Source organism: Cyprinodon variegatus, unplaced genomic scaffold, assembly GCF_000732505.1.
Source record: "Cyprinodon variegatus isolate N-32 unplaced genomic scaffold, C_variegatus-1.0 Scaffold639, whole genome shotgun sequence".
Lineage (NCBI taxonomy): Eukaryota > Metazoa > Chordata > Actinopteri > Cyprinodontiformes > Cyprinodontidae > Cyprinodon > Cyprinodon variegatus.
Window position 1 is genome coordinate 178,185 of NW_015151092.1, and position 14,013 is coordinate 192,197.

General features: G+C 35.7%; 1 protein-coding gene across 2 annotated transcripts in view; it reads right to left on the bottom strand.

The window, feature by feature from the left end:
• LOC107096639 (MICOS complex subunit mic25a-like) overlaps positions 1-14,013 on the bottom strand; it is a 122,635-nt gene that overhangs the window by 33,229 nt on the left and 75,393 nt on the right. For both annotated transcript variants that reach the window (XM_015393387.1, XM_015393386.1), the window contains one exon: positions 5,770-5,905. In XM_015393387.1, the coding sequence (XP_015248873.1) occupies positions 5,770-5,905 (136 nt within the window). The remainder of the gene's footprint in view (positions 1-5,769; positions 5,906-14,013) is intronic.

Genomic DNA, 14,013 nt, shown 5'->3' on the forward strand with positions numbered 1-14,013 from the left:
CTTCTTCTTCTTCTTCTTGCTTACTACTGGTGGTTGGCTTTGGTCGCAGTACCGCCACCTTCTGCTCTGGAGTGTAAACGCTTGGCCTATGAGAAAAAGGAGCAGCGCATGAACTGAACGAAACACACACGAATCTAACCGAGACAGTCAAACCGAACGATTCTGATGGTTTTCATAAATCGTCCCATCCCTAATATATATATATATATGCCAGCATTGACAGAAAAGGATTCCACTCTAAGAGGAAAAGTCACAAAAGATTGAGCTCATGAGTAGCCATAGTGGAGCTGAATAAGACATTTCTATTTAAACTAAGAAGAACCAAAGGTTAGCATTAGCATCAACATTAGCAAACAGTGCAGACAAGAGCAGCTAAGCACAAGTTCACCACTTACTGTCCAGTAGAAGGGAATTTGTACCCATCACCTTTATTAGAAATAAACTTTTGTGATCAATGCAGCAGCAGCTGAGGATCGACACAGCACATGTCCGAGGAGGATTAGGATTAGGATTAGATCGACAGAACATCCTCATTCATAACATTTCCAGTAGTTTGAAACTTTCGATTTTTTATTCATTATTGAGACGACACATGATGAAAAACTGCTACAATATAAAATATCTACACTGAACTGCATGAACACGTATACTTTCCTAAATGGACATCTGCTTTAACTGTATCTAAGTTTTCTCCCACGCCGCTACTATTTATTTATATTGGAAAACACTGTACAGTACAGTATTTAATTTTTCTATTTTCTTAACTCTGTCACTTTTTCTGTTATTTTGACACACTTTTTTTAACGTCCACATTTGTGTAACCACTTTTGCTATGATCTTTTTGCTGATGTAACGCCACAATTTCCCCATTGTGGGAAAATAAAGGATTTTTTTATTCTATTCTATTCTGTTCTAATATGCAAATTCAATCCCTTGTCATAATTTGTGTGTGAATCAGTAAATCTATACCTGTTCATGGGAAAAAAAGTATCGCTTTTAAAGTTCTGGAATATATCTGAACTTTACACCACAGAACTATTTAAAGCAATATGCACACTTAAAAAACTGCCTGGGCTGCATTAAACATTAGCTAATCACGTAAATACCAGGCTTTCGGATTCTCTCATCCTGTAACATGTTACAAGACATTTGTTTACCATGGCATACAAAGATTCAAAAAAAGGCAGAGATTAGATTAGGTTTCTAGAAAGGTTATTATTTTGTGTTTTGGTGATTTTTTTAAATTTATTAATATAATTGGATGACTTCCTAATATTTGGATGTCTTACTCTAGAAACTGCCTCTAGACACAAGAACATTTTATCAATGTGAGCAAAACTAACAGCTTTTAAAGACTAATAATAGAAAAAAAGTTTAAAAAGTTTCCCATCGGCAAAGTGAAAGTTAGCGACGCGCCTCCGGAGCCAATCAACATCAAAGTCGTGGCTGTGCAGGGTAAAGCATACAGTAATGAATCAAGCTCTTCTCACACAACAAACACACACATTCACACTGATCAAGTGTAGAAGTCTTTGTTTTCTTCACTTCTTGTTATCTATCATGATAAGCAGCTCTAGCTTCCGATGCCTTTACAACAAAAAGCTTAGAAGTGCAGGATACCAATCCTCTGTCTTTCAGCATCTCTTCTACTCATCATTCTCCACTTATTTTCTCTGTGCTCTCTGTGAACTGGAATTCTCTGCAATTGGGCAGAAACTTCATTCTTCTTTGCTGATAAAAAATAAAGCAGCAGTTTCAGTTCAGACAGCGATTCAACCACTATTACTAAGAGCATGGATAGCTAAATTATTGTATTTGGTTTCCTCTGATGCTGGAAACAAATAGCTTATAAGCTGGAGACTAAAAGAATGAAAACAAAGGATGTTTAAATGGACGAGTAAAGTGAGGATTTATTCCTGGGACACAAGCATGAAATAAGCTAACAAACAAAATAAAAAAATAAAAGCAAATATAGTTTACTATTGGGAATTTGTCTAGGACAGAAAACATGACGGTTTTCTCAAAAATGAGACAAAAATAACTATTGAGTCTCTACTTAGAATGCTGCACATGGGAGAAACTATTACAGTGTTGAACCATGGTGGTGGTAGCATCATGGTGTGGGAATCTTTTTCTCAGCAGAGAAGGCCACCCCACGGATATTTAACCCGATATTTGATCAGCTTCTGAGTTTCTAAAGTCTAAAAAAATAAAATACTACTTCTTCTTCTTCCTCGAAAACTTCTTTTTACAGACTTAGAAAGAAGAAAAAATATTGATACATTAAAATATCACAATATCTTCATATCTTTTACTAATGAAATATTGCTATATGTCATCGTTATGCTACGAAATCCCCCGAAAATTCACAAAATTTTTCCATATTTTTATATGTTGATATATTGACGCGATATCGATCTATTTTACTAACAAAATCTCACAAGAATTAGCAAAATATCATGAGTTTGTAAGAGAACGATGAAATTTCATGAGATTTTGAAAGTAAAATAGATCGATACCGCGTTTTTAAAAATCTATTTGATATCAGCATATGAAAATATATTTGAGTATATTATTTTTCAAAGTGTCAGAAATGGATAACAAAACTGCTATTTTCAATGACTACTTATTTTTGTCCAGCTTTAACATCGGTATCGATATCGGTTATCGGCTAAATCGTGCATCCCTACTTTTAATGTCAATTTTAATGCCATCAACAATCACCCATGATTCTCACATATATTTATATATAAATAAAACAAGGAAAAATCCTTTCTTCATCTTTATAGTCGACAGGCTGCAGCCATGTCCCGAATTCCTCTTTTTCCAGCCACTTTTGTTGAAATTTGCAGTTTCCCCATCCTCTGGCTTTTTCTCCGCCTCAAGCTTTTTTTCCAAACACACAGCAACAGGTTTACGATCAACCGGAAGCATTTCCGCGCAAACATGCGGAATCATTTATATCTGATAAATCAGATGAAATTGATTGTATAGACGTTTTTTTTTCCTTTCCTTTAATAAACCATTTTAAATACCACTATAATCACATTTAATGAATTTTAACGCCACATAAGGCCTTAATTTAAAAAACTAATAATATAATGACTTTTAATGTCCCATGGAAACCCTGTTCTAGGGATCTTGCATTGATCTGCATGCTAGCTGCAACTCTCTCATCCAGTCTGTGGTGAAAAACCCATTCTAAGCATATTGGCACCATCTAAAGAGCTATAGTGAGGAAGTTGATGTTATACTATAGTAAAATGTAACAGTTTACTGTACAACAGGATGAGCCATTAAACTTACCAACAGAGCTACAAACCAAGGTATGTTTACATGGTTGACTTGCTCAGTCAATGTCTGGGCTAAAAATATATAATTCTTAATCAGATCTGTAATGTTATTGTTTAAAATTGTTCTCTGGTGATTTTAAATCATGAAAAGAACAGTCAGATATTTACGCCGCACTTTTAATTTCAATAAAAACGATATATACAAAGTATTGAACATGGGAGCTGAACATAGAAGGAAGTCAAACAAAATCCATGGATAATACTTTATGAAAACATGTCAAAATGGTTAAGGTGTTTGAATACTTTTTCAATCATATTTCAAATGGAGTAAAGAAAAACATATAGCTAGAAAAATGTTTATTTCTGTCCTTTAGAATGACAGAAACAGCCTCTGAATGAGGAATCAACTTTCTATGAGGTAAAATGTGGCTAAGCATCAAATTGCAAGGAGCGTTATCAGGCAGTCTTATATAATCCTATCTGTTCACACACACAAAAAAAAAGAGTGCAAGTGATTTGATTTAATACCTTTATAAAGTTCAAATGAGGAAACTGAAGATATTATTGCAGCAACAATCATTACATTTGCTTCAGTCCCACAGCTCACATATTCACAGCAATTCTAATGATCTTTAGATCATATTCAGAGTTTATCAAAAACACTGAATAACACCGTCTGGGTTTTAGTTTGTGTTTTTCCTATCTCTGCTTTCTTGTGTTTCCCTCAACTTTTCCAAAATTAGCTCTCTAGTGACAAGGTGAACTTGTTTTAAAGCAGCCCTGTCATTCTGGGAAGTTGTCATGTTCGGGGCCTTTAGAGGAAAACTGCATAAAGTTTGCTGAGGAGCTTTGATTTTGTAGATTTTTTGCCTCAGATAATCAGTCTGCAAGCCGTTATCATTGACATTTCTCATCCACACACTCTTACAGCGATCATTGTTCTATGCGGTCCTTGCCTTCTCAGGAATATTGTTAAAAACACACTGCAAAAAAGAAAAATCTATACAAGTGTAATAAACTTGAATTCAGCATTTTGGTCTTATTACACTTGTTTTTCAATGTATTTTCTTAGTAAGACTGAATATTGTTAAGATTATTTGACTTTATTTAAGAAAATTAATTTTTTTCATCCTAACTAGATAATAAAACTAATTCTGAGCAGTTTTTTTTTCTTAAAATAGCACACATCGCGGACTGAGTCGCGTTAACATTTAGACTGTGAGTACATTTTTACTTGTTTCAAGACAGATTGTCATTCATGATTTAGCTTTGAGATTCTGAACCTTAGCAGTGGACCATTCACTGTTTACAATACATCATAAATACTGTACATCATACATATGCTTATTATAATAGAAGCTCTAAAAGGGGAACGCCAGTTTTTCATACATTTGGCCCTTGATTTTACGTTATTACATCACGTTCTATAAGTTTTGTGTCATTTGGAGCTCTTCTGAAGATATTCCATTAGGATATATCCAAGTAACGTCTTCATATGGGCAACGACCTGAAGGCACAAACTGAACGGTATGCCAGCATTCATAACGCAGGCGAATCAGCTAGCTAAAATGAATAGAAGGGGTAGAGAGTAGCGATGCTGCTACATCACCATCTCTTCAGTGTTTGGCCTGTGCAGCCCTCAGCTTTGTGTTTTTCTTTTTGGAGGGGACGGTAATTTCGCTTAATTCTGTGACATTTCTGCTAAAATATTAATAAAAAAAAAACGTTTTGAAGTTTTTGTCAAGTGTATTTTTCCCATACATTCACTACACCTAAATAATGAATTTAAATCTAGCTAAGAAAAACAGACTAGTTTTAAACTTTTAAATGAACTGGTATCAAGTACATTTGCCTTGTTTTTAAGCCTGTTGTATGCTTGTTTTGAGCAATAATTGGTTAGAGGTTATTTAATTCTAAGCAATAATGACTAATAAATGAGAATACATTGCTTAAAATAAGAGAAAAAATCTTAACAAGTTAAAGAAAAATTTATTTTTATACTTGATTTAAGTTTTTTTGGACGCTTACTACTTGGATATTACAGTATGTTCTTGTTTTATGAAATCTTACCAAGTCTCATTTGCTTGCTTGGCAGATTAATTTGCTCAAAATAAGCAATTATTCACTTAAAACACAATATGTTTTTCTTATTTTTTTGAAGGCATTTTTTGTTGTGCACAGCTAAATGTTCACTGCATTAACCCCCTAATCTGCTTATTTATCAGCTTTTTAAAATATGATAGGAAACACTATGCTTGTTGCATTTTTTTAAACTTATCGAGTCAAATACAGACAATTTCTAGCTTTTATTGGAAAAGGAAGATAATGTGAAAGCATATCATAGATAATAAAAAAAAAACTTGAAGCTAAAACATAGAAAAATTTGCTGGAGTGAGAAACCAATCTAAGCCAAGGCGCACTGCTCAGACATCCCTAATCCTGCTTCTTCCCGATTTGGAAATAAAAAAAATCTCACCTTCTTTGCAGCATTGATGCACTGCATGTATTCTTTAGCCAAGTCTGAACACTTCAAGGTTTGGTCCTTGTTGTCCTTATAGCAGGATAGAATCTGAGCCTGCAGGCCAGGACACACAGGAGCTGTGTTACGAGACCTGCGAAAGATAAAAGACAAAAAACACAGAGATGGATTCATTTAGAGACAAAAAAACGACATTTTCTCTCCTGTACAGAAATGTGACTGACCGCTACATCACTGGAAAAAAAAAATCGAAATCTAGATAAGTAATTTCTTCTTAAAATACGAGCATTTGTTGTTGGATTGAGGAGGCAACATTTTCCATTGGAAAATCGAATTAGAAATAGGTAAAAATGTCTTAAAATAACTGTATTTATCCTTAATTTCAGCAGCTAAATGAGATAGTTTGCCAATGGAATAAGTATTTTTACTCTTAAAATAAGATAATTAGATAAAATAAGACAATGAAAAAGTTTTTTTTTCTTTTTTTAATTGTAAATTGTCTTGTTTAATTGGCAAAATGTCTCTTTTACCTCCTAAATCCAAGAACAAAAGGACTTATTTTAAGAAAAAAAATGACTTGTCTAGATTTCGATTTTTTTCCAGCATACATACAAATACTTGGCTTAAGTATGTCTTAATTTTACCGCAAAATGGACGCCATCTAACTCTATTACACACAGGGCTCCTATTGGAAATGTTATGATATTTAGGATTAATTTCTGACTATGAAGGGATTTAGTCGAATTCATAAATCAGTGAGACAACAGCTGCTTTATATTTAAAGTTTTCAAAGCAGCTTCAGTCTGACTTTTTATCTGATCAATTTTTTTGACATGAAAAATATCAAATGGGAATTGAAGTGTTTTCATGGAAAAAAACAAAAAACAATAAAAAAAGACAAAGATGAAAAACAAGTCACATCTCCGTTGATGGGAACCTGTTTAACAACGAGTGGGGTGGATGGTACGTGCTTCACTGTAAATCACACAATTAGCACTAAATCACACTTAATTGAGTGGGTAGATTCGTTCTGATCAAATATAGCAGAAAAGTGAGCTTTGAGAGATTGAATTAGCTCAGCTTAATTTGATATGTGGGCTGTATTATAATTTTTCTTTGGCTGTCTATCTCTGCGAGTGTTAAGGATGACAGGCTTGCTGCCTCGACGTCCTCCTGTAATAGATTCTGACTGATTGAAGTAGAGACAAGCGAGTTATGAACGCCCACACAGGTACAGGGAGAAATGTGCACAAATGCAACCGCTGATACACGCTGCTACACTTTAAACATAAAAAAAACACACACACACTTTACGGCGTGTTAATTTCATCCCCCTGCACATACACCTGCTCTGTGAGGAGCGTTTAACAGCACGAGTTTTTAATTGAAGCTAAATTAAAGACTCATTTTGCTTTTGACTGTGGAGAAGAGCTGACCTCAGTGATTTCAATTACGGCGTACCCGTATCCATACATGTTGACGTGTAAAGAAGCACCGCAGAGGCAATAACGGCGTTTATCTGAGCACGGGTGGCAAAGGTTAAAGAGAAAAATACACATAAATGATGAGAGTAACAAAAAGATTGAGATAAAACGGACGGAGGAAGCAAGAACAAAGGATCTAATGGCGTTCCCTCGGATAATTGTTTTAAAAAGATGACAGCCTATCAGATTTCTCTGTTCCTCCTCACAAACCCCTCTCCTTTTATGTTGCCCGTTTAATCGGCCGTCCTCCACTTTTTTTTTGCCTTCCCCTCCTCGCCCCCTCCTTCCTGGTCAGCGCATTAACTACACAGACAGTGCGACACCAAAGCACGCCGTCTTTATCTGCCTCCTCTATTTGAGTCCATAGAAGATAAGAACTCTCCTTTAATTTGAAATAAATGGCCTTCATCAGGGAAGCTGAAGCCTCCTGATAGTGCTACGAGGTTTATTAAAGGCGCTTGAAGCAGAAAATTGGTTCAGCTGCAGCAAAAAGGTAAAGCTCAGTCCACATGCTACACCAAATTGAAGGTGAGGCTTTAAATCAACAGTATTAACTGAAGCGCTTGCAGAAATAAATAATAAAAAGGAGCTGGCTGTGGCGAGGACTTCTTTTTTTTTTTTTTCAGCTGGAATGAGGTAAAGCAGCGTCCCTGGCAGCCCGCTGAGCCGTGTACAGAGCCGTCGCTGTGAAATGTTTTAATGTGCAAGGAAGCATTCATAATTTGGGGAAGCTCTGAACGCATCTGTAAGCAGCAAATATGACAAAACATAAACAGCAAGATTAGTTGCTTAATTAATGGCGCCGTCCTTTATATTTAATCTCCGACGGGGAAGACGGAAGGGGGCGGAACACAGAGGCCTCAGACTTCTGGACCACTCGGCTCCCCAAAAACAAAAAGGGAAAGAAATGAATGCAGAAAAACTGGAGAATAGAGAATGCATAAAACATACGGCAAACTACAAAGGCATCTGGCAAGGCTACAAGACTGATAAGGAAGATGCTTTTATCGCCTCTGAGTCAAGCCACAAACGCAGAGTGATGGTTTTGTGCTTCCTTAATGGCTCTGGCTAAACATATAAAGCGCTGTTTTTCCCACGCAGCCTTTTAATTTTGTCCTGTCAACTACAGAGGAAAAGAGAGAGCAGTGTTTAAAACAAGTAATTAGAAAAATCTTTTTAACATCTCAGAGAATTAGTCCCGACCGAATACAAAGAGCAAAAGGACAATTTTGATATTTTTAAGACGCAGTTTTCTGACTACAAATTTTACATGAATATGTTATCTTCATATTAAAACCAAAATGTGGACAATAACTAAATAACTAAAAAGTGCAAAAAAAAAAAGTTATATTTTGGAAGCTTATGCAGCATTGCTTGTTGGATTAAAGTTCTTTGAAAAGTTTGGTTTTAGAAAATTGTAATTTATTAATAGTTTGTGATGTCAAATACAGGGATATTTCTGGTAATCAATGCTGAGATGTGGAAAAAAAAGCGTTAAATTAGATTCATTATTTATGTCTCATCATCTTATGCTGTAAATATCTGACTCTTTACCTCATCCTATAAACTAGAAATGGTTTACAGGACATACAGCGAACCTTTTACCATTATCATCTCCATTCTTCGATGGAAATTCTCAGAAAACATGAGGGATCAGCCAAAGAGATGGAAACCAGTCAGGCCCCCAGAATACAGGTTAATATACAGACTTTCTCTGCTCTACTGTGAGCGCTGCAGCTTTTCAGGGCTCAGTCTATCTGCTCTTTGTAGGTCTTTAGTGCTGTGGATTGCTGGCCTTCAACTGTTCTCACCACACTTAGAAATACACACCTTAAATGGAAAACCTGCATTCACATAGGGCTGCAAATATCCAACATCTTTTCGATTTAACCGGTTTATTGGCTAAATTAACCGGTTTATTGGCTAAAAGTTTTTGGCGAAGAAAACAAGCTAATTAAGTCATTGACTTGCAAGACATACACCACCTTAAAACAACGATTAAAAACAACATATTTCTACGCATACATATGTTCACCCAAAACCTCAATATAGAGAGAGTCTAAATGGCCGAAGGTCATACAGTTTTTTTTTCTTTACCTTTGTTTTTTTTCTTAAAATGGGGTAAATTTTGTCAAATCCAAGCTTCAATTTTTCCAAAAATTGCCAGCCGGATCATTCTGCTAAGAATATATATTTCTTTAAATGCTACAAATTATTTTAGAGAAATTGTTAAAACTAAGTGTAGTTTTACACCCTATGAATTGTTTAAAAACCATTCTTAAAGTGGACGTTTTTAACCAGTAAAGAAGCCGTTTGTGGTTTTATGCCGTTGCTTTGAAAAGGTTTGTTTCACAACCAGGGCAGTCAATAAATATGGCTAGTACTATATGTTATTAAGGCTGAATTGATCTGATGTTTATCTTATAGGCATGTATATCAAACATGTGTATTATTCACCTAAGCCCAGTAATGAACTTGTAGATAACTTGGAAGGAATTTATTCAGAAGTGCAAATATATATTTCCAAAACAGTTTTTAACCCACACACTTGACAAAATGAGAGATAAAATTATTTAAGAAAGTTTTAAAATAATCTCACATATTTCTTTCTTTCTTTACAATTTTAATGCAATGTTTCAAAATATTTGCTAATTTATTTTATGGGACTTTTTTATAATTTCAACTTGACGCTAAGATGTGCCAAACTATAGCAAAGATTTAGATTCAAAAGACTCATGTAAAGGGTGAACTATTATAATCCAACCAACCTGTGAAACATGTTGGATAATATATCAGACAAAACTGATTGAAAGTTAAACTTCTTCCTACAGTTATGCAACAAAATAAAACAGGGTTTATGTAACTCTGTGAGTCCATGTCAATCTTAAGCATACAAACACTAACAGAATAAACCATGTAAGGTCAAAATAACTGGATCTATGCATGATTTTACTAAGTCTTTACATGCTGTAAACTGAAACCCATATTATTTAAAAGTTTAGCTGATAATTAATCTGCTGCATCACTGATACCGTCCGTCTGTAAGCAAGTGTTCTGTATCTGTTCTCCCTCACAGTATGTCAGGAGATATACTTCACACTTCGCCCAGTGTTCAAGTTCACACCAGCCTCCTTTTTTCCTGTGGGTATGTACTGTATGTGTTAAAGAACTTGAAACAATCAATTTCTGCTCTGCTTCCTGCTAAACAAAACATAAGTACTGTAAAGATTTTTTTTCAGTTTATAAAAGCCAGTTTGACATCTTAACAAAACATGACATATCTGGACAGATAGAGCCGTCTGGCAGGTCCTGTCTAAAGTCTGTGCTTGGATTTATTTGTCACAGATAATTATCAACTGAAATATATAATTTTTCAGGCTTAAACTTTTTTGTTCTCTTTTTATAAATGAATAAACGGCTCAAGAAAAACTTTGAAAGATCTTCAGAATGCTTGCTGATAGATTTCTTAAGAACTTTAATATGATACAAAAAAAGACTCACTTCTTAGGTGGAATATAGCGTAACATGCAGATTGATACAGACTTAACAAAATGCTGAATCATGCTGACGTAAGGCCTTCAGTATATATGTAAGAAACATCTAGCAGGAAAAAAAGTCTAGAAAATAATTTATATTATAATAAGAAACTAGTAAATAGAATGGTATATAAGTCTAATTTTGCACAATTCTTACTAAATGAATACAGTTTTGTTCAGATGATTAAAATTATCTGAACAAAACTGTAGCAACCCCATCAACAGTAAACCACACCTCCACAAAGTCCAATCAGCAGTTATCTGATTGGATCTGGTTATAAACAAGCTCTGATTTATAAAGGTTTCTGATTTAAAAAGGGCTCTGGTTTATAAAGGGCTTTGGTTTAAAAAGGGCTCTGGTTTATGAAGAGCTCTGGTTTATGAAGAGCTCTGGTTTATAAATTGCTCTGGTTAATAAAGGGCTCTAGTTTATAACGAGCTGTGGTTTATAAAGGGCTCTGGTTTATAATGAGCTGTGGTTTATAAAGGGCTCTGGTTTATAAAGGGCTCTGGTTTATAACTAAGGAGTCCAGTTTAAAAGACATTCAAAATCACAACACAGGTGGTACTCAACCAAGCGTCTGCTGAGTGGGCTCTGGTTTATAACTAAGGAGTCCAGTTTAAAAGACATTCAAAATCACAACACAGGTGGTACTCAACCAAGCGTCTGCTGAGTTGGCTTGGGCGGGAATTGTAGTTTTCATTCACCAGCTCAGGCATATAAATCTCAGAGCTAATGTTTCCCGCCGAGGTCTGAGCACCATATACACTATATTGCCAAAAGTATTTGCTCACCCATCCAAATTATTGGAATCAGGTGTTCCAATCNCTCACAAATGCGCTTCTGGAAGAATGGTCAAAAATTCCCATAAACACACTCCTAAACCTTGTGGACAGCCTTCCCAGAAGAGTTGAAGCTGTTCTAGCTGCAAAGGGTGGACCGACGTCATATTGAACCCTATGGATTAGGAACGGGATGTCACTTAAGCTCATATGTGAGTCAAGGCAGGTGAGCAAATACTTTTGGCAATATAGTGTATTTAAATATTCCTTTAATTGACATGTTTGTGCGATTTTTTTAGGTTGAATTAGTCTTCTGGTGTCGCATTTTTAGTTGAGCTTAAGGGAAAAGTACAGTCAGCAAGGAATAATCAATGGATCATTAGTTATACCTAAAACTAATACGCTCGCTGTGATTTAATGAATTTAATTTTCTTTGCAATCACTGCCCAAATAAAGTGACACCTCACTCTTGACATCTTCCAGCAGTGACGTCACGGTGCGGTAAGCCTAGCGCCATTCTCCCCGCTTTACAAGTAAAATCAATGGGAACTACCGGTACTAGACACATCTGCAATCAACATAAATTATTGAAGATTCCCAGAGGACTTCACCATTGAAGTTCGCCAAAGCTATAGATAAACTAACCATGCTCACATGCATGGCAGATGCATGTTGTAATACATCGGGTAAAAGTGAAAGAAACATTTGTTATTTCCCCTTTCCCGTTCATGATCCTCCACAGAGGAGTTTGTTGTTAGATTGCCAACTTGAAGAGGGAAGATTTGCCATCGTACTTCTGCTCAGAGGAAAAAAACATTTGGCAGAACAATGTTTTCAAGATGACTTGAATAATAGCGAGCTGTGACAAACACCAGATACATCACTGGGACTTGATCAACAGCCGATACTGCACAGTGACGTCACAAATCGGTAGGTGGTAGTAGTGTTCTTTTACAAACATGACTGTCTCCAGTAAAGCACATTCAAATAAAAATTACTATTAAAAAACACTATTGATTGAACAGTATGTAATGATTTCATATTCAAATTCTTTCAGAAGTTTGGATTCTGAATATGAGTGGACTTTTCCTTTCACATCTCGGAACATAGATATCAAATATTAAACAGGAACTGTCACCAATTACCATTACCTTATGGAAAACACTAAAAACGAATTGCAGTGGTTAATTCCTGTTAGTACAAAGCTTATATCACATACGTTTTAGGTATTTGTTTTGTAATATTAATACTTTAAGATATTATTTAACATTTATTTATACACACACTCACCATCCGTGTGTTAAATTGCTTGTTAACATAAATAACGAGTCTGAAGAATCATGTGAAAGCAGCTCTATTCGCTCAATTCAATGTGTCTGGACATGGGCAAGACAACTTCCTGAAGCTCAAAGCATCATCAGAACACCCAACAAGGAGGATTTAAGTGAATTTAAACATGGCTTGGTGTTGGTCCCGGAGAAGATGAGCTGAGTATCCAAGACTATTCTGATCTCCTTGGATTTTCAGATAAAATCATCTCTGAGGTTTATGATTAGAAAAAAGAAAAAAATATCCAGTGAACTGCTGCTGTGTGGGTGAAAATGTCTCATTAATGTCAGAGCTAAGAGTAGAACAGGCTGCATGTTCCAAAATGAAAGAAAAGCTTAAGTGGCTCAAATAACCACTAGTTACAACAAAGGTATGTAAATTATTATCTCAAAATACAAAAGTCCAACCTTGAAGCAGAAAAACTACAGCAGCAGTGGAAAAAGAGCCGTTCCAGTCTAATGACGATGGGAAACGGAAGCTCCAATTCAAACTGTCTCATCAACTTCAGACAATAACAGGTTGAAAAACAATGCCTGGCAACATGAGGGTCAGATTCAGCTGAAACACTTCTGGTCAGAAATCAAAACATTGGTTCACGACAACAAACATTTATCCTCCAATGTATGAGTGGTTTATGTTGGGGCTGTAATATGAGGGGGTTATGGCCTCAGCAGATGGCCGCTCACACTGAGAATGGTTCTGCTGGAGGTTTCTTCAATTTCAAATATAGTTTTTCCTCTCCACTGTCACTACAAGCATGCTCAGTGTGAGGGATTGCATTTGAGTCAATGAGTCGATGCAATCAACTGGTTTTCCTTAGATTGAAAACTTTGAATCAATTTGAATGTATGAGCTGGTGAATTGTAAAGTGCCTCGAGATGACGTGTTGTTAATTGGCGCTATATAAACAAACTGAACTGAACAACACCACAGTTGTTTGCTGTTGTTTGTTGTGTTAATGGCAACCCATCAACATGGCATGTAGATTGACAGTCTTATCAGCCAATGGCAAAAATTGCCTGCATTTGGCTGGTTGCCGGATGCCAATTTCATGTCCTGCATGAACATCAACCGTTCTCACAGTGTTTAGGGTCAATAGAGTTCAAGCA